The sequence below is a fragment of the Mytilus galloprovincialis genome, chromosome 2, assembly GCF_965363235.1.
Source record: "Mytilus galloprovincialis chromosome 2, xbMytGall1.hap1.1, whole genome shotgun sequence".
NCBI classification, from domain to species: Eukaryota; Metazoa; Mollusca; class Bivalvia; order Mytilida; family Mytilidae; genus Mytilus; species Mytilus galloprovincialis.
The window spans coordinates 89938777-89964262 of record NC_134839.1 but is presented as its reverse complement, the minus strand read 5'-3'; the positions used below and the strand labels follow the sequence as shown (position 1 = coordinate 89964262).

Sequence of the window (25486 nt, the reverse complement as noted above, 5' to 3'; positions counted from 1 at the left end):
CACACTCTAGTATTGGTTAATAAGTCAAGTATAAAGTATGAAATTTTAAGTTCTATGGATATAGAGGGGATACAATTTTCTTATCCATTAACTCACCATTTTCTACATAAGAAAATGCCTGTACCAAGTCAGGAATATGACAGTTATTATCTAATCGTTTGATGTGTTTGGGCTTTCGATTTTGCCATTTGATTAAGGACTTTTCCTTTTTGAATTTTCCTCAGAGTTCACTATATTTGTGATTTAACTTTTTGGTACAGATGGACAGACATACAGATGAATGCACAGAAGCATGGACATACAGAAGGATAGAATTATCACTATAGGGAAATCTGCCATTCGACAGTGCCCTAATTATATTTCAATCTCCATCTGTTACAAGTCCTCCCTTACAACCTTTAAAAATTTCCAATGATTTGATTAAAGGTAACTCATTGAATGTAAAGGTAAAACAATGTAGTGCAATTTGTATTTCATTTATTCATTTTTCTTAAATTTTGCAATGAAAAATCCAATAGTGTCATTATCAACAGACAGCTGTGAGGAAGTTGTACCAGGATCATAAAACTGAAGCTTTTGTCTTTGGTCATCAGTCAGACCTTCACATACTTGTCCTATCTGTCCCAAATGTGGTACCTGTAGATGATAGGTTAAATATATAACTAGTGAAGTCTCTCAGAACAACAATTATTTAGGAAAGCTCCTATCAACCATATATATTTAGGAAATTTATAACCTTAATTAAAAATAATATTCAAAAATTCAAATAGCAAAAAAAAAAGACACTTTATGCAGAAAAAACTGGCCAGTCAAAGCTTTTGATATATGAACATAAACCAATTATTTACCAGTTCGGTGTAAAGACCCATTGTTTTGTAGAAGCTTCATATACTTTTGAGTAAAAAAAATATATCATAATAAGATGATTAGTAATGAAAATCTTTAAAAACAAACATGTTTAACTCCCCAACATTCTGTATGTACCTGTCCCAAGTCAGGAGGCTGTAATTCAGTGGTTGTCGTTTTTTGATGTTGTACACATTTGTTTTTCGTTCATTTATTTTACATAAATTAGGCCGTTTGTTTTCTCTTTTGAATTGTTATACATTTGTCATTTCAGGGCTATTTAAAGCCAACTATGCGGTATTGGCTTTGCTCATTGTTGGAGGCCGTATGGTCACCTTGGGTTGTTAATTTCTGTGTCATTCGATCTCTTGTGGAGAATCGCCTCATTGGCAATTATACCCCATCTTCTTTCTATGCCCCATTTATGGGGGCATTATGTATCTGGTCTGTGCGTTCGTCCGTCCGTTCATTCATTCGTCCGTTTGTTGTTTCGTCTGTTCGGTTTCAGGTTAAAGTTTTTGGTCAAAGTAGTTTTTGATGAAGTTGAAGTCAAATCTACTTGAAACTTAGTACACGTGTTCCTTATGATATGATCTTTCTAATTTTAATGCCAAATTAGAGATTACAACATTTACACTGTCTATTGAACACAGAAAATGACAGTGTGGATTGGGCATCCATGTACTTTGGACACATTCTTGTTTTATATATATTCCATTTGCATAACAGAAATAGAACCACTTCAAATTTGTGTCAAAAATAAAATATTCTTAAACTAGAGGCTCTCAAGAGGCTGTATCGCTCACCTGATTCTACCTGGGTTGAAATCATATAAAAAAAATAAAAAATTTTGGCTAAAAGTAACTACACTTGGCCAGCACCTCAAAGGAAAGGAACATTCATGCTACTGCTTGATTTCATTCAATTCAGTCGTTCTTTAGAAGAAGACTTTTGTATGCATTTCCCATAGGGTCCTATGTTAAACTAAGTCCCCCCACTGGTGGCCATCTTGGATGTTGCAATGGCGACAAGTAACAACACTTGGTTAGTATCTCATTAAGAACATTCATGCTATGTTTGGTTTCATTCCATTAAGTGTTTCACTAAAAGAAGACATTTGTATGTATTTCCTGTAGGGTCCTATGTTAAACTAAGTCCCCCGATGGCGGCCATCTTGGATGTTGGATCGGCTACAAAGTAACAACACTTGGTCAGCACCTCATAAAGAACATTCATGCTATGTTTTGTTTTATTCCATTCAGTGGTTCTCTAAAAGAAGTCATTTGTATGCATTTCCCATAGGGTCCTATGTTAAACTAAGTCCCCATACTGGCGGCCATCTTGGATGTTGGATCTGCTACAAAGTAACAACACTTGGTCAGCACCTCATAAGGAACATTCATGCCATGTTTGGTTTCATTCCATTCGATGGTTCTCTAAAAGAAGACATTTGGATATATTTCCCATAGGGTCCTATGTTAAACTAAGTCCCCTGCTGGCAGCCATCTTGGATAATGGATCGGCTACAAAGTAACAACATTTGGTCAGCACCTCATAAGGAACATTCATGCCATGTTTGGTTTCATTCCATTCAGTGGTTCTCTAAAAGAAGTCATTTGTATATATTTCCCATAGGGTCCTATGTTAAACTAAGTCCCCTGCTGGCACCCATCTTGGATGATGGATCGGCTACAAAGTAACAACACTTGGTCAGCATCTCATAAGGAACATTCATGCCATGTTTGGTTTCATTCCATTCAGTGGTTCTCTAAAAGAAGTCATTTGTATGCATTTCCCATAGGGTCCTATGTTAAACTAAGTCCCCCGCTGGCGGCCATCTTGGATGATGGATCGGCTACAAAGTAACAACACTTGGTCAGCACCTCATAAGGAACATTCATGCCATGTTTGGTTTCATTCCATTCAGTGGATCTCTAAAAGAAGTCATTTGTATGCATTTCCCATAGGGTCCTATGTTAAACTAAGTCCATCGCTGGCGGCCATCTTAGATGATGGATCGTCTACAAAGTAACAACACTTGGTCAGCAGCTCATAAGGAACATTCATGCCATGTTTGGTTTCATTCCATTCAGTGGTTCTCTAAAAGAAGTCATTTGAATGCATTTCCCATAGGGTCCTATGTTAAACTAAGTCCCCCGCTGGCGGCCATCTTGGATGATGGATCGGCTACAAAGTAACAACACTTGGTCAGCACCTCATAAGGAACATTCATGCCATGTTTGGTTTCATTCCATTCAGTGGTTCTCTAGAAGAAGTTCAAAATGTAAAAAGTTAACGACGACGACGACGACGGACGACGGACGCCAAGTGATGAGAAAAGCTCACTTGGCCCTTTGGGCCAGGTGAGCTAAAAATATACTAACTTTATAACGGGTTCAATAATTTCATTGCCAACTAAGTCAAAACATTTGATGGAAGAACTATTATTTCTATGATCTGTGACAACATACCTGTGGTTCTAGGGATAACTCAGAAAATGTCTTCAATGCCCAAACAACTTGTTTTTCATTTTCTTCTTGGTTAAAAGTGCATGTACTGTACACTAATGTTCCACCAGGTTTTAATAGCTGAACTGCCTAAAATTGATAAATATTATAAAAAAACTAAACCTTTTTACTGTATGTTAACTTGCAATCACAAACCTGTTGGTGACAAAAAAGGCATTTAAAAGTCAAATATTCAATACTTTGTTAAGATATTTTTAAAACTGCATCTAATTTATTAGTTCTATTATCTGGGGGTTATTAAATTTGTTATTTTAATTTTGCATGTGCTTGTTGCTTGTAAAATTTCATAGTGGAATATCAGTCATTTACCTGTAACCTAAGGAGAATAACAGTGACCTCAACTGATATGATATCTGAACCTCTGTTTCTTAAAAGGCAAAAGCTTTTGTTAAAAGTATAAAAATCTAATATCAATTAAAGATTTTAGTTAATACAGAATGTCTTTTTTAGTCATTAGATCAATCAATGGAATCATACAAGGTTGACAAATAATTTCTCAAGACTAGGAACATCATCTAACATAAATATTCTTATTCATACTATTAAACACTTAAAGTCTTTTTTCCTTTAGTTAGATGTAATTTATTTTGCATGAGTTTAAATGTTTACTTACAGCTTTAAGTAATTTTCTCTGATATGTAGAATAAGATTTTAAGCTATTTAATGACATTTTATTTCTTTTAGATGGTCTCTGTCCTAATGCACTACATGGTCCATCTAATAAAATCCTATCAAAAGTTTCATTCGGAAAAGGAGGTCCACCAAAAGAATCTGAAAGACAAGAGTGCACACGCTGAAATGTCTCGCCTTCTATACTAATCATTGATATTATGTTGATAGTTCTAAGTATAAAGCTTTATTACAATTGTCTCATAAACTTAACATTAACCAAGATTACTAAACAAAGACCAATGAACCATGAAAATGAGGTCAAGGTCAGATGAACCATGCCAGGCAGACATGTCCAGCTAACAATGCTTCTATACAACATATATAGTTGACCTATTACTTATAGTTTAATAAAAATACACCAAAACACAAAAACTTAACACTGTGCAATGAACCGTGAAAATCAGGTCACGGTCAAAAGAAACCTGCGCTACTGACATAAAGATCATAAAATATTTCCATACACCAAATATAGTTGACCTATGGCATATAGTATTAGATAAAAAGACCAAAACTCAAAAACTTAACTTTGACCACTGAACCTTGAAAATGAGGTCAAGGTCACATGACATCTGCCCTGCTAGACATGTACACCTTACAATCATTCCATACAACAAATATAGTAGACCTATTGCATATAGTATGAAAAAAACAGACCAAAACACAAAAATTTAACTATAACCACTGAACCTTGAAAATGAGGTCAAGGTCACATGACATCTGCCCTGCTAGACATGTACACCTTACAATCATTCAATACAACAAATATAGTAGACCTATTGCATATAGTATGAAAAAAACAGACTAAAACACAAAAATTTAACTATAACCACTGAACCATGAAAATGAGGTCAAGGTCAGATGACACCTGCCAGTTGGACATGTACACCTTACAGTCCTTCCATACACCGAATATACTAGCCCTATTGCTTATAGTATCTGAGATATGGACTTGACCACCAAAACTTAACCTTGTTCACTGATCCATGAAATGAGGTCGAGGTCAAGTGAAAACTGTCTGACAGACATGAGGACCTTGCAAGGTACGCACATATCAAATATAGTTATCCTATTACTTATAATAAGAGAGAATTTAACAATACAAAAAATCTGAACTTTTTTTTCAAGTGGTCACTGAACTATGAAAATGAGGTCAAGGACATTGGACATGTGACTGACAGAAACTTCGTAACATGAGGCATCTATATACAAAGTATGAAGCATCCAGGTCTTCCACCTTCTAAAATATAAAGCTTTTAAGAAGTTAGCTAACGCCGCCACCGTAGCCGCCGGATCTCTATCCCTATGTCGAGCTTTCTGCAACAAAAGTTGCAGGCTCGACAAAAATTACAATACATACTCATTCTACATGATATTCAATTACAGCAAACTGACTGTTTACAAAATAAATAAAAAATGGTTAAACCATATCATTTTGACAGTATACAAGCTACATACTGCTATTTATCTATCAATTTCCTTATAACATAAATGCATGTTTGTGCAACAGTAATCAAAGGCTTCATAAAGAAGAATAACAAAAATACTAAACTCGAAGGTAAATTCCAGAAAGCCATAATCACTGACAACATCAAATGTGATCAACCAATGAAACAAGTAAACACTACTTCATATTAAAGACTTGGTATAAGCATTTTCTGAAGAAAATGGTGGGTTAAATCTGGTGTAATGGCCAGATAAATCTCCTATTTGTATAACACAAAAATATTAAAAAATTTGAATTTCAGACAGTAATAAGAAGTCAACCAGTTATTATTTAAAAATATATATTTAATAAAATATATCATGTTATTATAAGCACATAGTTATATAACAGTTACAATGCACAAAGAATTGTAACCAATGACTTCAGATGACACAGTTTGTCTCAAAGGACCAAGTATTTCTGAACACTTGATTATAGACTTCAATGTAATCCATTCTACTGCTGTACTACAAGCAACAAAACTCTTACAAATATTTGAAAAGGGTCTAGCTATTTTAAAATTTAAACAGTACAACTTATCTTAACAGCTCTAGTTCTCACATTGTTTCAAGTTACTCAGACATTAGAGCAGATGGGTCAATGTGCACAATTCATTTCCGGTAGGTGGTAATGGAAGCATTTTTTTTCAATTCATCTGCCTCTATGTTAAACATGGATACATAAATGTGGTCATTTTCAGGGGAACAAAGTCATTTGAGAGTTTGATTCTGGATATTCAAAATCTATTTTCACAAAAGTTTCAGAAAATTAGCACGTTGCAAACTTTAGGGTGCTATAAACAGTTTTGTATAAAAAACAAGAGGTTATTCCCCAACTAAAAATAGACATGGAGAGAGTCCCTTTTTATCAACATAATTGGTGAAAAAGTATCATGTTTTTTGTATTTGGTTGTAAAGATATGTTTATTAACTTCAATTAAAGCAGGTTGAATGATTAAAATAATTTAAAAAATAGATTAAATATACATGTTGTGAGGGGATACAACACTGTAAACAGTCTGTTTTTTTGGCAGTGACAATTGAAAACTTATTTTCAGCCACTGTAGCTCTTTTCGGAGCAGGCGAACGTACCCTGAAGCATGAATTTTTTGAAAGACCAGGTAAAAATCTATGAAATTCATACAATTTTTATTATGAAAAATGTGCAGGTATCATGTCTTCAGGGATGTGCACATGACCTGATTTCAGGTTTTTTAAGCTTAAATTAGGCAATGTTTTTCCCAGTTTCTCTGGATAAAACTTTTTTATACTAATAAAAGTACACTTTTTTTTATTCCATTATAAACTAGAGAACATTCTGATTCCAGTGATATCTAGTTTTATACAAGTTTCTTTAATAATCAGTCCACCACTAAGGGCCACTTATACATGGTCCCTCAAAATATGACATCATAGAAAAAACTGTTGATTGCACCCTTAATTAGTCTTTAGTTTTCTATGTTGTGTCTTGTAAACTATTATTTGTCTGTTTGTCTTTTTCCATTGTAGCCATGGAGATGTCAGTTCATTTTTTATCTATGAGTTTGACTATCCCTCTAGTATCTTTCGCCCCTCTTTTGAAAAACTCCATAATTTCAACACCTCAATTCTATGGTCCTTTGCTATTCAAATCAGCACAAACAGTTATGCTAAGTCACTTGTTTAAAATAACATGTATCCTACATATTCATGTTCAGTTTTGCCTGAAATATTTCTGTTTGTTACCTGCCTTGTTGTCCACCATCTTTGTGGAATCATAAGGATATGTCTCTATCAAATTTATATCCCATTCTTTAGCATGTGTCTGTATCTTCTCAATTTTCTGTAAAGTTTTATCTACTGCCACTAATTTCCCCTTAAAGTAAATAAGTATGAAAAGCTGTTTTTTTAAGTAAAATCTTTTCTTCCTTTTTTTTCATTTCATTTTCCCTTTAAGTCAGTATTATGAAAAATTCATTAACCTTCCCATTAATTATATATAGAAAGAACCTCTGTTGTAAAGGAAAACATTATTGAGCATTTACAAGTTCAATTTATATAACATAAACATGAATAATTTTGATGGTGAAAAAAAATGTAATAATTCTATAATTACAAAACTTTCATCATTGAAGTAAATATTAAAATAATGCATTTCACACATCTAATTGTATTCAGTCTTTTTTTACTACCGTTATTAAACCTGCATGCATTTAGATTTTCACTTATGATAACATCTAACAAACAGAAATTAATTAAGAGATAACTGTATTGTATTTGAAGCTTTAAGGACGTCCATCGGTAGTTTTACTGTCGAAAATTTAGTTTACCTGGTGACACGGAGCGGAGACAGGTAAACGGGTATTTGCGACAGTAAAACTACCGATGGACGTCCGCAAAGCTTCAAATACAATACAGTTATCTCTATTCTAATGCAAAACAAGTTCATAATTAAATTTCAATCATAATTTTAGTGTAAAATCTTAATTAAAGAAAATTCCGCGAAAATACTTATCTTCTTTGGTCCCTACACTACGTGACATCATAGGTATGCTTCTGGTGTCAAACATAAACACCGGGCGTTTTCTGGCTTCTGTGCCGCTTCAGAATGTAATAAAATTTGATAAAAAGAAGATTTTAAGGCGCAACAAGTGAGTTATTTGTTTATTATTGTAGAAATAACATGTCAATACATTCCGAAATTTAAAATGTCGGCTTCCTTAGTTACAGACAAGGAGATAGAGAATTTTACACTTTCTGTCATCCAATCAGAACACTTGTTACAAATTAATTGCATTAGAATTATCAATGTTAGATACCTTATTTTTCATTAACACAGCTAAGTGAGTTGTTTTTCCACCTGAAAATATAAATGATATACTCATTTGAATAAAAAAAAACTAAAATCACAAAAATACTGAACTCTGAGGAAAATTCAAAACGGAAAGTCCCTAATCAAATGGCAAAATCAAAAGCTCACACACATCAAACGAATGGATAACAACTGTAATATTCCTGACTTGGTACACGGCATATTCTTATGTAGAAAATGGTGGGTCGAACCTGGTTTTATAGCTAGCTAAACCTCTCACTTGTATGACATCCTCATCAAATTTTAACAACAGTAATTTTAAAAAAATTTCAGATTCTTGTTGATTTAATAAACCTGTTGTGTAAATGTCACTTAAATCCACTACACCTTGTGAACTTTTAACATCTCCTGTTATACTTTGATATTATAGCTTATATCAGCTTTACTTAAATAATAGAAGATTATTTGTCAATTTCTGATAAAGAGTTTAATGAGAAATTATTTTCAGATATTACATGTGTGACTTATGAGCTTTTCTGCAAAGTGTTTATATTCGAATTATAACACTGGCACACTTTCTGTTGGTGTATTTTCATTGAGTTGCTATATGACAATACCAATCAATAATGTTCATCCATTATTTGTCTTAAGTGTATAAAGTTTCAAATTATATTTAAATCTCAGGGATTTCTCCTTGCAAATTCAAACCAACCATTTTTTTATAATGCCTCCTATAACATATTTACAATCACATTTCGATTACCCATATCAAGAGAGAATTGTTGTCCCAATATTTTTAAAATTTATAATGCCTCCAATAACCCATTTACAATCATGTTTGGAGTTAACTTATCAACACCCACTCAAACATGTATTTGTAGTGCCCCAAATAACCCATTTACAAGCATGTTTGGAGTAGCCTTATCAATAGAGAACTACACCCATTCAAGCATGTATTTCTAGTGCCTCAAACAACCCATTTAAAATCAAAATTGGAGTAGCCTTATCAAAAAAGATTTACCACCACAAAAACAGATATTTCTAGTGACTTCAATTACTCATTTTCAATCAAGTTTGAAGTAGCCATTATCAAGAAAGATTTGCCCCTCACCCCACAAACATTTACAGTTAATAGTACTTTTTTGAGAATCTATCAACATTCTATTTTTCTTAATTTATAGGAAGTGGAATTGTCATAAATGTGAACATTAAAAATAGTTACAAGTCAAAATAGGGCAAAGACTAAAGATTAGCTTGATGGAAAAACTTCTGATTTGTACAGGTTTTTCAAATAGTAATAAAAACTAGTCTTTTTTCTACTTAAGGCCTGTTTAGGGAACATCAGTTAAAATGCTTAATGATAAGATGATATCCACTAATTTGTACAAATTGTAAAACTAAGGAGAAAAATTTTTCTAGGTTATATCAACTAACAGAGAAAACTGATTAAAATTGGGTACTCTCCATTGAGAATGCTGTAGAAATATAATGTTGAAAATGAACGCCACTTTCTTATGGACGAGATCTAAGAAATCAACTTATATTGGATATAGAACACTCTTTTGAAGACATTTCTAAAGATGAACAATTTAAACTGCTTATCTGCAAATATCCTAGAAAAACTGCTAAATTTTTTAACAATGCATTTAAAAAGAGAAAAAACTTTTTGTATAGGAACAATCAAACATGAATTCTAACTTTGTCCGCTGTTAAATAATTATTATTTTTTATGTATAAATGTTTAAAGAGACTTATAGATTCAAAGGGCTGGGTGTTGATACATGTAATTACAACTGCTTATTGAAATATTGTATATATGTTCATAAAAAATTTACAATATCATATGCTGGATATGGAAAGTGGCAAATTAATTTACAACCCTTTCAAGTTACTCAGACATAAGAGCAGATGGGTCAATATGCACAATTCATTTCAAGTAGGTGGTAATGGTAGTTTTTTTCAATTCATCTGCAATTATGGTAAACATGGATACATAAATGTGGTTAAATTTTCAGGGGAACAAAGTCCTTTGAAGGTTTGCTTCTTGATGTTCAAAATCTGTATTTTCCCACAAAAGTTTCAGTTTGCATACATCGAAAAACTCCATAGTTTAAACACCTTTATTCTATGGTCCAACAAAAATGGTTATGTTTATGGTTTTAACATTTACCTGGAGCAGCACACATGTCAAGAATTGTCTCCCCTGGCTGTGGATCTAGTATATGACTGCATACAATCGAAGGTAAATTTTGAGGAAATATCATATCGACACATGTTCCACTTAAACTAGGGGCTTCATACAGTGGTTCTGTCATTAACACACCTATACCACTAAAATAAAGAAAATATACCTGTATATCTATTGAAACATATTAAAAATATGCTCTCTTACTAAGAAATATCTAGTCTCTGACTTCATATCTTCATTTTAAAGAATAGCTTATCACTGGAATACATCATATTTGTGTACAGATAATAATAAAAACAGAATAAAGAATATACCTAAGTGGTTTTTCATTGCAGTAAATTTCTTCTCTTGAATATTGCACAATTCCATTACCAACAAATAATTTCTGTCCTTCATATGTTTTAGTTAGTCCTCGTAAACATTTACCATCTACATCGGCATACACTGATACTTTGTCTCCTGCTCTTGAACCTGGAAAATATCATCAACATGATATGTAACATACACTGATACTTTGTCTCCTGCTCTGGTACCTGGAAAATATCATCAACATGATGTAACATACACTGATACTTTGTCTCCTGCTCTGGTACCTGGAAAATATCAACATAATGTATATATACGGATATTTTGTCTCCTGCTCTAGAACCTGAAAAATATCATCAACATGATGTAACATACACTGATACTTTGTCTCCTGCTCTGGTACCTGGAAAATATCAACATAATGTATATATACGGATATTTTGTCTCCTGCTCTAGAACCTGGAAAATATCATCAACATGATGTAACATACACTGATACTTTGTCTCCTGCTCTGGTACCTGGAAAATATCAACATAATGTATATATACGGATATTTTGTCTCCTGCTCTAGAACCTGAAAAATATCATCAACATGATGTAACATACACTGATACTTTGTCTCCTGCTCTGGTACCTGGAAAATATCAACATAATGTATATATACGGATATTTTGTCTCCTGCTCTAGAACCTGGAAAATATCATCAACATGATGTAACATACACTGATACTTTGTCTCCTGCTCTGGTACCTGGAAAATATCATCAACATGATGTAACATACACTGATACTTTGTCTCCTGCTCTGGTACCTGGAAAATATCAACATAATGTATATATACGGATATTTTGTCTCCTGCTCTAGAACCTGAAAAATATCATCAACATGATGTAACATACACTGATACTTTGTCTCCTGCTCTGGTACCTGGAAAATATCAACATAATGTATATATACGGATATTTTGTCTCCTGCTCTAGAACCTGGAAAATATCATCAACATGATGTAACATACACTGATACTTTGTCTCTTGCTCTAGTACCTGAAAAATATCATCAACCTGATGTACATACACTGATACTTTGTCTCCTGCTCTTGAACCTGAAAAATATCATCAACATGATGTACATACACTGATACTTTGTCTCCCGCTCTGGTACCTGGAAAATATCATCAACATGATGTAACATACACTGAAACGTTGTATCCCGCTCTGGTACCTGAAAAATACCATCAACATGATGTACATACACTGATACTTTGTCTCCTGCTCTAGTACCTGAAAAATATCATCAACATGATGTACATACACTGACACTTTGTCTCCTGCTCTGGTACCTGAAAAATATCATCAACATGATTCTTCATATCCTGAGAAAAAGACATAAGCATAAAACTAAACATTGACCAATGAACCATGAAAATGAAGTAAAGGTCTGATTAACCCTGCCAGACCAACATGAACACTTTCCTATCATTTCACAAACCATAGGAAGCTTACCTTTTGTTTAGTGTATTTGAGGAAATCAGTGGCGGATCCTGGGGGGTTGGAACCCTCCTATTTTTGGGATGATCAATGTATTTGAATGGGGACATGTGTTTGGGAACCCCCACCTTTTTAAAATGGCCGCCCCTGGGAAATTACCTAACCATAAAAACTAAACGCTAACCAAGTAACCATGAAAATAAGGTTGAGGTCGAATGAACCCTCAAAGATTAATATGTATGCTGTTAATCATTCCGTACACCTAATATATTTTTTTTTAAAGAATCTGAGAAACAGACACCCACGAAAACTTAATATTGACAAATGAAGTATGAAAATATCAGGTCAATGTCAGATAAAAACTGCCCGACAGACATGTACACCGTACAATCATGCCATTTATCAAATATAGGTGAACTTTTGCTTATATTATCTGTGTGTGACATACAGAGTTGCAGTAACAATGGGTACTCTTGATTAGTACTTTGGTCTTTTGTTTGTTGTTTTTGTGCCTCATGAAAATCTGATGAGTAACACCATTTTAAACTGATTTTTACAGTTTGCACCTATGTTTTGCTGTTACACCAGTCACATCTATTGGCAATCACTGTCAATGTTTGAAACTATCTCCATTGCAAATTGTTTCTACAAATCAACAATACTTTTGTGAAGGGTACACCAGTGGTTTTTTATATAAAGTTATCCCTGCCATATAAGTTTGAGCCATGAAATCATCAAAATGTGTTGCCCTCTAGTAATTTCGTTATTTGTGCTGTTGGTTAACTGTCGCTTGATATAAACCCCATATCTTTTTTTATTCATTTGATAAAAAAGTGCAAATAAACTACTGTCCCCCTGTCTACTGTCCCAATGTCTTAGAGATTTTTCTTAATTGATATGACATGTAAACAGCATATTTGATACATATGGTAGTTTATATCTATATTTGATCTTTTTCTCCCCCCCAAGAGTTAGAAAGTTTTTCAACACATACAAACTTACCTGTGGGGCATCCTAAGATACCCTGTACAAACACATCAGCTCCTCTCAGCACAGCCATACCACATAGTAAATCTACAATGACTTCTTTTTTAACCTATAAATAGAATGACACTAATAATAATTCTTGTTCTGTAGTAAAGTTAATACTTTTTAAAAAATTACAAAGTTACAGTTATGGTATTATACGTGCCTAGTCCTCAATTCGATAGCTAAGGCTCATCTTTTCTCAGGATTCAAATGATTTCACCACCATTGTAGTTGGTATTTTGACAATTGAAGCAAAAGTAAAAATTTTCAGGTCAAATTATGTGAAACAGACTATTTTAAGGCATAAGTTTTGCAAACTGTTTCAGATGACAAGATGACAAGGAATACATTATAATGATCTTTTGACTGTTGTAAGACCTTTGACTACTTGTAACCATCTAGGTTTATATTTATATATATTATTAGTAAAATTGAAAATGGAAACGGGGAATTTGTCAAAGAGACAACAACCCGACCATAAAACAGACAACAGCAGAAGGTCATCAATAGGTTTTCAATGCAGCGCGAAACACCTGCACCTAGAGGTGTCCTTCAGATGGCCCCTAAACAAATAAACATACTAGTTCCGTGAAAATGGACGTCATACTAAACTCCAAATTATACACAAGAAACTAAAATTAAAATTCATACAAGACTAACAAAGGCCAGAGGCTCCTGACTTCGGACAGATGCAAAAATGAGGCTGGGTTAAACATGTTTTTTGAGATTTCAACCCTCCCCCTATACCTCTAGCCAATGTAGAAAAGTAAACGCATAACAATACGCACAGTAAAATTCAGTTCAAGAGAAGTCGGAGTCCGATGTCAGAAGAGGTAACAAAAGAAAATAAACAAAATGACAATAATACATAAATAACAACAGACTACTAGCAGTTACTGACATAAGTAAAATGTTTGTGCAGAAAAGTCAAAGTATAAACAGACAAGCAATGTCAAGTCATTGTACTACTATTTGTTAGAATCAAGTTGAAAAATTAATTTAGTGGATGATGCCTGATATAGGCTTTTCCAAAAAAGGTTGTATAAACAAGCCTATTTGGTGGGAAAAATTTGGTTGATTACCTTTTCTCTGCACACTGGTCCATTGTTTTTTATAACTATTGTATCATGAAGAACAGGATGGAGGGATATATCTGGCATGTCTAATCCTCGTAATCTGTAATTCTGAAATTCAAATTCAAAAACTGAAATTGGTCTGTCTTTTATTCAAGATAAACAATAACAATATGGGACAATGACTATGTAACGGTTTATTTCTTCCTCTGTGATATTTTATCCTGGGAATAATTTGTCACAGTAATTTTTTTCCAGACATGGTATTTTAACTGTAGATTTTTTCCAGGGGAGTGAAAATCTATCTGTGTAATGCGGATAGTATATACCGATATATATTTTCCATACCATATTTCACAGAACCTGGTGAAATAGAAACTCATTAACTACTATGTAATCAATATATACCTGACTATATAAATTATAAAATGTTTCACAAAGGTAGAACAAATTTGCCTAATTTATCAATCAAAGGGAGGTAATTATGAGCAATTTATATTTTAAAGATATAATATATTCCTGAATCTGTTTCATAGTGAAATTTTTCCTTGAATCTTATTTTAAATATATTAATTCATTTATATAAAAAGATGACATACAACATGATTTACTTAGAAAGATAACATTTCACAGATAAATACTATCCAGCTGTTGAAATTGCTTTTGTTCCAATATATTGTTATCAGGGGCAGATCCAGGATTTTGGAAAGGGGGGGCAAAGATTTTAAATTTTTGGGACCTTTTTTGGGCTCAAAAACATAAAAATAAGTGTAATATGCACTATTTAAACGGTTCCTGGCGTGGGGCATGTATATTTTATAGTTGCTGTAAAGTGTAAGGGTAGGACATTTTTTATGCTGTATTCTCCCTATTTTAAAATTGTCTATCATAAAATGATAGTATTGATCTTAAGCTATGTACTGATATATTTGATGTAGGACTTGTCAGTGAAAAATAGACATGGAAATTCGATGAAATTTACAATACGACCGACACGAGTTAAAAAAGACAAACAAGCAGTTTTTATCAAAATGTCTGATTAATTATGTTTCACCCAACATAACTAAGGGAACCGAAGTGAGGGGTTCCAAATCCACCAAAGACTACGAAAGTGTCTGAAATGACAACAAAGTTATGAATGACGGTCCACAAATGGAGACATAAAGGTCACACCCGCCAGGCAGGTTACAGTCTGGCCTTGAAAAAAAAGTATTCAATATATCTAAGTCCGCCGAAACAGACATTCCGGTCAGACATGCAAACCCCGGCAACAAAAAAATACACCCGTTTTTATTCATCATGTTCATTTAATGCTAAATAATTTTGTTGGAAATTTTTGTTTTTAGTAGCAAAAAAGTGGACAAGACTATTGTTTTCAATCCAGATACGGCCAGAGTTTTTGTTTAAGGCAAGAATCAGAGTCATTTTTTTTTCTCTCAAATATCTCAGACTGCCTCCTCAAATCAAATGCTTCGTACCTGAGACTTGAAATCTTTCTAGAGCTAATACTGACTGGGGATCATTATTCAGCTATGTTATTTTAAAAAGGCTGGGGTGTTTGGGGTTAACATGTTTTCGTAGGTTAATAATATTGTGAAACTTTTTTTTCATGAGAGTATAATAGTCTATAGAGTATTTACTATTACTTTCTTTTTGGTGGAATAGTGAAACAGAAGTCAATACGTTCTTGCTCAATCCTGTGTCGCTTTGAAGGTTTCCTGATTGTCATGACATCCTCAGCCTAAGCAATGTGTATTACTGTAATTTGAATTTCAAAATGACAGAGTGACGTTTTTTCAACGCACTGATCAACTCCACCATCCAAATCACATGACTTTGACAATCAGTAAATACCAGCGAAAAATATCTTTATAAGAAAAGAATTGTCGTATACAAATTAAATACTTGGGAAATGGCAAAGTTCATGAATTCTAATCTGATTAATCATTTTACAAAAAAAAAAAAAAAAAAAAAGTCCAAGCAAAGGCCGCCCTTTACGCCCCCTCTGAATCCGCCACTGGTTATGCTATGATTTATCTGATTTCATATAATCAACAACTACATCTTTGTCCCCAGACAAAACTATTTATATAGTTAAAAATATCATCATACTCAAATTCTTCCATTACTGTTAACAGTAGTACTGCAACTATATTTCGACCTTTACTTTTTAATTTATATTTGTATTGAGATCTGAAAACAACTCACTTTTACATGTATTTCACAATTGCGATATTTGAAATTACTTCAGGTTTTCTGTTTTATGTTTCATGGTTATTTTCTTTTTAAAAGAATGATATTTACTTGAATATTTCAGGAAATTTTTTCAATGATAATTTGTAAAATTATTTTCCAATTTTTTAACAATTTAGCTTTAATTCAAATACACTATTATTATTTCATAGTATTTGTAAAGCTGAAGTTTTTTTCTTATAACTTTTCAATAAGTTAACTACCCAGATAGAATTTCACAGCAATGGACAAAATATCCCAAGGAAATATTTTCCTCCATATAAAAAAATAACAACAGCTACTGTGACATTTTTTCCTCCAGATCAAATTTCACCTGGATATAATTTTGCTGTACAATAAAATTTTGTTGAAGTCTGAAATAAAAAAAAATTCAATTAGATTTTAAATCCACTATGTGTCAATGACACTATTGGATTGTCGATTCACCAAAGTATGAAATTGTTTATCCACATATTGATCAGAAATAGGATGAAGACCTGTAGTTGTCTTTCTTTGATCAAGTAAGAAAATGAAAACTCCATCTAGTGAACCAATGTCTTTGTGTTTACTCTTGATAGAAGCTCCCTAAATGGATACCTTGGTATATATGGTTGTCAATAATTTTATCAAATAAAGTACCCATTTGACACAAACACTTCATGAGACTGCAGTTTTATTTAAAAGCAGGTTCAGGTGTTTCACCTGCCAGTCAACATCAGGACATTAGATACTGAAATAAGGCCCTGACATACAAAGCTTGGTTAGTTAATTACAATGTCACAATGTGTTTCTCTAGGTGAGGAAAATAATGAAGAGTAAAGGTTTTTGAAGTTATAAATAGGGCAAATATATATAGAATATACATACAATTGTTTGCTTAAAAGTAAACTTGTGAACTTTTTTGTTTTATTTGATGCAAGACATTGTTCTGAGGGCTTGGTTTCTAATGGATGAATATCACATGGTCTTTACCAATTGGCAAGGTTTCCCTTTTATATTCCTGGGCATCAGTGACATTGGGAAAATTTTGATCATCACTAATTAAGAAAATTTATTCTATATCACTGGTAATAAACAGCTGCGCCATCGTCTTGTGTGAAAGTTTTATGCAATAATCATAAATAGTTTCTGAGATACAGCGTGACATGTGAAAATCCCCTTTTTTAACAAAAAAAATCAATAACTCTAAAATAAAATTTTAATCATCACCAAAAAGTATACAGATCTTTAGATTTATATTACTAAGAAGTGTGTAAAGTTTTAAGCAATAATCATAAATAGTTTTTGAGATACGCCAGACATTTGTATACCATAATACGTCCCGTCAAAATTTTGACGGGCGTATAAAAAAGCAATGCTTAAAAAACAGTTATTTCAAAAGTTCCTAGTTTGAGTGTTTTGAGCTTCATTTATGTTTTTATAATGTACCCATACTCTGGATTTCTAAAAACATAAAAAAAAAAAAACATACAGAAATAAAAAAAATAAAAATATTTTATTTGCTTAACATATCATAAGAATATAACAGTTAATATATAATAATGACAAAAGGAGCTTACTTGTTGATCTGATATTTTTGCAACAAAACACACAAAAACATAACTCATATCATAAGGTTTTTGCCTGATCCTGCTGATCAGTTATTGTTCCTATAAGATATACTGAAGAGTAAACTTAAAAATCACATAGCCTTCTGACCAGATTAATTCAGAATGCATAACATGCAATAAATTTGCATATACTTTAAAACCAGTTCCTTAGCAAACTTTAGTTGAATCATTCTAAAGTGATATTAGTGTATTTTATTACCTTTTCTATTTCCTTTCTAAGGGAAGCAATGACTGTGCTTGTATCATGAATAAGTGTATTGATACGTAATGTTGTAAACAGAGGTGGACAGCCTAGTCTAAATAATAAATGTTCAAATCTGTCATCACCACGATCACCCTCAGCAGAAATCTAAAAGAAAAAGATCGTATATATATGTATATGTAAGATATCACAATACTTAAAAGTGAACAGAAAGCAATAATGATCAAAATTAAGAGACAGTAGGTAGTACTGTACCTCCATGCATTTGTTTTTCAGTTTTATATAATGATTCACACTTACACAAAATAGTTTTCTTTCTCGCCCACCCCTTCAGCCAAAACAATATTTTTAGGCTACATGTACTTTCAATTATTTTTTTCGCCACCACTAAAATAAAGTTCAGTTTGTAGTTTTTTTCTAATCTTTTATAATTCTACATACATGTATGGTTAAAGAAAACAAGAACAAACAACAATAAAAAATACATTTTTTACACAAATTGTCCAAAGACCAAAGTGAAAACTCAATTATAACTTGCAACATGCATGTTCATGTACATGTAAAATAATCGTTTCAATAGACCACTTTCGAGTTCATCCGTCACCGGAAAAAACTCGTCAATTAGGCGCGCCTTGTGACGTCATTTACCAGATAGAGGGGGTCGCCTGTATCCCTGCACTATCAACATTCATCAAGCGTCTAAGTGATCGTCATTGTGCAGGATAAACTAGAAATATTTTTTGTTTCGTAGGTACTTGAGCATAATTCCCTAATGACAGCAGTGCTGATTGTTAATCATGAGAATTTAGTTTTCCGAATAAATCGTGCAATATAGTATTATAATTTTCCAACCACTCGCTCAACATTGGAATAGAAGTGACGATGCCCCTAAACGCACGAATGATGTTCACTAAAACCAGAGTTTTTGACGGAAATGCATCGAACTCGAAAGTTGTCTATTAGAATGTTGATCAATTTTTTAACTTATAATAATTTGACCCAAATTTTGGTACAACTTCAACAGTTACAGTACAAATTTTTTTGTTATAAATGATATTATTTTAGACATCAATAAAAAACATATGGTGTCTATTTTTTTTTTATTGGTGGAGGAGGCGGGATTGCACAGAGAAAGCAATTACCTTTCACATTTAGTAAACTATCCATCAATTAATTGCTTTCTCTGTGCAATCCAGCCTCCTCCACCAATAAAAAAAATTAGACACCATAAATGTATGTTTTTTATTGATGTCTAAAATAATATCTTATTTTGTAATAACCTCTTTGTGAGTCCATTAGATGAAAATAAAAAATAAAAAATCTACTTCTATATCAATTAAAGAATGCTGAAAGTGACTTAAAAAATCGATCAGTCAGTGAACTTAAATTCATGAGTATTTTTATGTAAAACTATATTTTGACAACATGTACAGTTGGATTTTTACAAAGTATGGGTTGAAAGGTCTGAAGTATTTTTGTTTATTTGGTCATATTTTTTTCTTCAGTTATTTTAGTTTTCTACTGATACAAATAGGTGTTATTTTACTGATTAAAAAAAACATACTAGATTTATCATGCTTATATGAAATAAATAGAAACAAATTGTAGGTGACAAATCCTTATGGCCATGTACTGTATATTTCACATCTTCTTTCAATCATGGAAACAATATGTTTTTCTCACATTTTCCTTTGCTTCACTGAACATGGGTATACCCTTATCTTCTTTAATTAAAAAAAAAAATGTTTTATAGACTATACTGAAAGGCAATATTACAACACGTCCCTAGAACATGACTTTGACATTAACATACAATGTTCCCAAAAGTGACACCATAATTGTGTGTAACATCAAGCATTTTTTCCATATGATACAATATGGTAGAGGTACAGGTATAAAATGGCAATGGTACAAAATGGTTATAGATGCTAGGTAAGAAGGTAAGTAGGTACGATCTGGGTACCAGAGATGTGTGTCATTGTGTGTGAGTGATGTACTGATATTTTAAGCACCCTGAGTGAGAATCGAACTTGGGACCTTCAGCACTGTAGTCATCGGTCGTAACCACTATGTAAGACATAATAGTGTCCTATGAAAAAGTGTCCACATGGACACTTTTTCATTGAAATTTGGTATTTAATAATGTCCATTGCCATGGAATGGTGTCCCTCAAAAGGACAAATTTTTACTGCTAACAATATGAAATAGTGTCCACTCACAGGACAAATTTTCATAGTAGTTGCTATTAAATTGTGTCCTCTAAGGGAAGTAATACAAAGGTCATTACAAAGTTTTATTATACTTAAATTTTAATTAAAATATGAAGGATTGGTGAGAAATTGATCAATATACAAATGTAATTTGTATATTGATCAATATACAATTTAACTATTGTCAGTTTATTGTCTTAATTTTGTATGCCATAACCATTTAATGTAAATGTGTTTGTGTGAATAAAATATTGTCTATTGTCTATTGTCTATTGTCTATTGTAAACAAATAAATAATGGATGGAAGTGAATATAGAGAAATTTAAGTTCTAAGAAATTCCCAACAAATGGTTATGACAATGAAAGAATAACAATAAGAAGGAAGTGTAAAATCAAATATGAAGAACTTTGTAATATTTATTATGTCAGATAAGAAGGCAATAGAAAATAAATAATGTCCATTGCCATGAAATATTGTCTCCTAAGTGGACAGCATTTTACAGCAACAGTTATGAAATATGGTCCATCTGCTGAACAAATTTTCGTAGTGAATGTTATTTAATTGTGTCTTCAAAGGAAAATAAAATAGAACAGCATCTAACATGTATATAATTATATTAAAAATATAGATATGAAGATAAGGATGGTATGAGTGCCAATGAAACAATTTTTATGTCAAAGTAACAATTAATTCAAGTTCGTAATTAAAGTTACAATGCGTCCAGTAATAACAAGGCAATGGAATCATTTAATACTTTAATCATATCAAAAAGTGCCCTGGTGGACACAATGTCCTGTGAAAAAAATGTCCACCTGGACAATATTATGGTAGTGAATAATGTCCATGTGCATGGACACTTTTTCATACCTAAGGACATGTTTTCATAGGAAATTGTGTCCAGGACACATTTAAATAAGTAAATATTGTCAAAATGTGTCCAGTGGACATTTTTCCATGGAGGACATTATTAAATCCTACACTAGACCAAGATCCACTCATGACACATGGTACAAAAAGTCGAAATGACTTGCTACCTCTGTAACAGGAGTGGAGTTGCCACTGCCTTCCTTTCCCGTTGTCTACCAAAGTTCTGGGATATTGGACAAACTATGTAAAACACGTAAATATAAACAAGATGTTTATTTAGAAACTTAAACGTTATGGTTGAATATAAGTTACATATAAGAATAATAAAATATATGCTGGTGGCTAGTCTACTTGTCATTGTAAAGTTCCATATTTGCAAGCCAAATGATATGAGCTTCTGCTCATTTCAAATCCTAAGTGTAGACTGCCCTGAACACAGTCGTCAGTGAGTGACGTCATACTTATAGTTCCTAGGGACAACGAGGCCGGCCTGCCGGATGTCGGGCACATGCAAGAAGTCCAGACAAGAATAATAACATGGCCAGTCTCGTGAGAAAGAGTTACGGAACTATAAGTAATACTAACATTAACCGATTTCCCCATATAAATAGAATATAAAAGTAAACAAAGTGACCACCATAATTACACCTCTCTGATAGCCTATTGTAGGTCTACAAGTAGAACAAAATAATGTTGATAGTTATAAGATATCACAGGTATTTGGGGCCTGGATCCCCCTTTTTTGGACCTCACTAAAAAAAAAAATTGTTTGGAGTCTTTTATATATTTACAGTTTTCTACAATGTATAGACATATATCACGTCTCAACAATCCATTACTAGTCTATTACAATACCCTTTTTACTATCCATACGAGCCCCAAGTGAAAAAATAAGCTTATTCTTTTTTCACTTGGGGCTCGTATGGATAGTAAAAAAGGTATTGTAATCGACTAGTTATGGATTGTTGAGACTTGATATATGTCTATACATTGTAGACAATTGTAAATATATAAAAAACACCAAACAATTTTAATTTTAGTGAGGTCCAAAAAAGGGGGATACATGCCCCAAATACCTGTGTAAGATATAAGTAACATTAAGAGTAGTTTACCATATTTGAAGTTAAATAATTGTCTCTTAAATAGGAATTAACATCTTCGTTTAACAATAAGTGAGGTTGTATATTTTCTTTTTCCATGATTTCCAAATTCTACAGGGGAGCGAAACGCGTTTGTACGTATAAATCCTTTTACTGAAAAACATTTCCTCCCAGTGTGGGAGAACCTCATAATAAGACACTGAGATCCGTACACATGTAACACAGGCACTTGTTTTCTATCCATGGGAAGATCTACTATCCCTATATATTACAAGAACTCGTAATATATAGGGATAGTAGATCTTCCCATGGATAGAAAACAAGTGCCTGTGACATGTAACATAATAAAGGACCCCATAGGGAATACGTTTTCACTCACTTGTGTGGGCCGTCATCCTAATGTCTTGGGCTACAGTGGTAATCTAGCCTATCACAGTTCTCAAGTACTCATTTGTATCTAGTCTTTAAGTATTATCAGAGACACATAATTATATGTCTCTGGTATTATCAGAGACATTATATACTATCAGAGACATATATTATATGTCTCTGATACTATTAAAACTGGCCCGTATTATCAAGATATCATGACTGGCAATTTTTATAATTCTATTTTTCAATTTTAATTTTTAGTAAACATGTTAATCATTTTAGTGTCTTTAAACTATTATCATCATGTCTAGTGCTTTATCTGTTTGTCATTTTAATTTTTTGTATCATCGGCAGTTAAATTCATGCCTTTTATCTTGAATATTAAATATATATGATATACAAACGCCTAAAAAGTGTGCAAAACAATTATAAGCAATGAAAAGGAAACATTAAATGTTATATTTACATATATCCTTCATCAGCATGATTATGCTGTAAAATGAATCACATCAATCTAGTATTCTGATTTAAGCAATTCTTATATTTCAAAAATGACGTAGGTTATATATATATATATATATAGGCAGAGACGTTTATACACATATGTATACACATGTGTATATATGTCTCTGATATAGGTATTTACAACAGAGACCGTATATATATATTTCCTATAAAGATAATAATGTCCGATATTTTCCCAGTTCGGTACTTTTTCTTAAAATTTTAACTTCAAGGTAATGACAGTTAGCAACATGGTTCAGATGTTGAAAGTCGAAAATAAAAAATTAACAAACTGCAATGCATGAACTTGATAATATGTATCAGCATTTCGTGTGTATTTTAGTCTGAAAGCTATCTGATGAACCACCGAGATGACCTTTGAAGACTGATAACAGTCATATACCCGATAAAACATAAATATAATCTAAAATATAAATGATACCGAACACGTGCAATTGCATTTTTTGTAGGTCCCTTTTATTTCATAAAGGTAAAAAAAAATATCTTAATGTTTTTAGCAATTGGTTAATCCTTGTTTCACTTTTACTATTGACATTGGATCAATTATTTGACTCCTATACTCTTTTACATTTAAAAGCTGAAAACGCCTAGCTCATGCGTTAACGATATCTAGCTCAGTACGGGTTAAGTTGATGGGTACATGAATACAGATTCATTGAGGTTACGTTATTCAGTTGTAAGTCAATAATACATCAGCGATATTTATAGATATAAGGAGCTGTGGTATGAGTGTCAATGAGACAACTCTTCACTCAAGTCACAATTTGGAATGGTAAATCTTTATAGATCAAAGTACGGCCTTCAACATGGAGCCTTGACTCACACCGAACAGCAAGCTATAAAGGGTCCAAAACATGACAAGTGTGAAATCATTCAAACAGGGAAACCAACGGTCAAATCTATATATAAAAAATGAGAAATATTAATGTAACATCACAACACAGAAAGACCAGCTTATTTTTGAAACATTTTGGCCAAAGTTATGGACTGCCTATAACGAAATATTATTTCTTAATTCCTTTTTTATTAATACTTGAAACAAAAAGAATCGTATGTCAATTCTTTGTATAAATCTTAGCTGGTGTCCCTTTATGCCAAGGAAAGGACAATATTCTTAAGCACTGATTTCGAACAACCTTATTCAGGTCATGTAACGTTTAATATGCTATCATTAAATCGTTGCTAATACAAAGCTGATTTCATAAATCATGCAAAAATGTTTCTGATGGGTTTTTTTTCAGGGTTGACAACATTTTTTTAACGCCATCGTATTTGAACGAATCCTTATGGTATTTAGGTCTGAGGTCAAATCATTTTGTTTCAGAAATTGAAGACAAACATAACACTTTATCTAAAAATGATGTACACTCTCTAAATAGAGTTTACCCATTTCACGAAAATAAGGTTATAAATTAGTAGCATTTTCTGCTAAAACTATTTGAATATACGTTAAATATCAGAACATTACAAAGGTGACCATTTACAGTTCGTTTTATTTTTGTTCTCTTATCTTTAAGGTCATTTACGTGCACATGTGCCTACTACTACATGTACCACTAACAATAACATCTCTCAACCAATGAAAATTCTATCTATAAAGGAAGAAACACTGACAAGAAGATATTATGGAAATATAAAATGTGTGTATTTAGGATTAGAGATACGTCACATTGCTGATGTGCTGGAAAGTATCCACAATACAGACAGCAGTTAAAAATTAAAAATAAAGTTTTGTCATAGTAACACAATTATTTATCATCTATCACGAATAAATACATGTGGGTGTGTTAAGTCGGTGAAAACGGAATCAAATGACAAAACGCACAATCCGCCATATGACCGCAAAAAACTTGAAATTTTTCAACTGAAACTTAAACTTACCGAGGATCCTCCGGAAAGTCTCCATTTTTGCACACAAGGATATTTGTCTGTTCATATTATTCTTAACTCTCTAAGTAGCACATC

General features: G+C 32.5%; 1 protein-coding gene across 2 annotated transcripts; it reads right to left on the bottom strand.

Moving 5' to 3' along the window:
* Nucleotides 1–460: 460 nt before the first annotated feature.
* Nucleotides 461–25486, bottom strand: LOC143064813 (tRNA (cytosine(72)-C(5))-methyltransferase NSUN6-like). 2 transcript variants are annotated; one of them, XM_076237933.1, is made up of 11 exons: nt 25403–25486; nt 18444–18593; nt 14412–14513; nt 13303–13396; nt 10822–10978; nt 10490–10650; nt 8327–8367; nt 7254–7383; nt 3988–4145; nt 3318–3443; nt 461–636 (listed from the first exon to the last, which is right to left on the bottom strand). In XM_076237933.1, exons 3-11 carry the CDS (start codon nt 14487–14489, stop codon nt 478–480), a joined length of 1104 nt encoding a protein of 367 aa, XP_076094048.1. In that variant the 5' UTR covers nt 14490–14513; nt 18444–18593; nt 25403–25486; the 3' UTR covers nt 461–477. The 2 variants fall into 2 exon arrangements, with proteins under 2 accessions (XP_076094048.1, XP_076094047.1); XM_076237932.1 differs by lacking the exon at nt 25403–25486 and adding an exon at nt 22637–22762.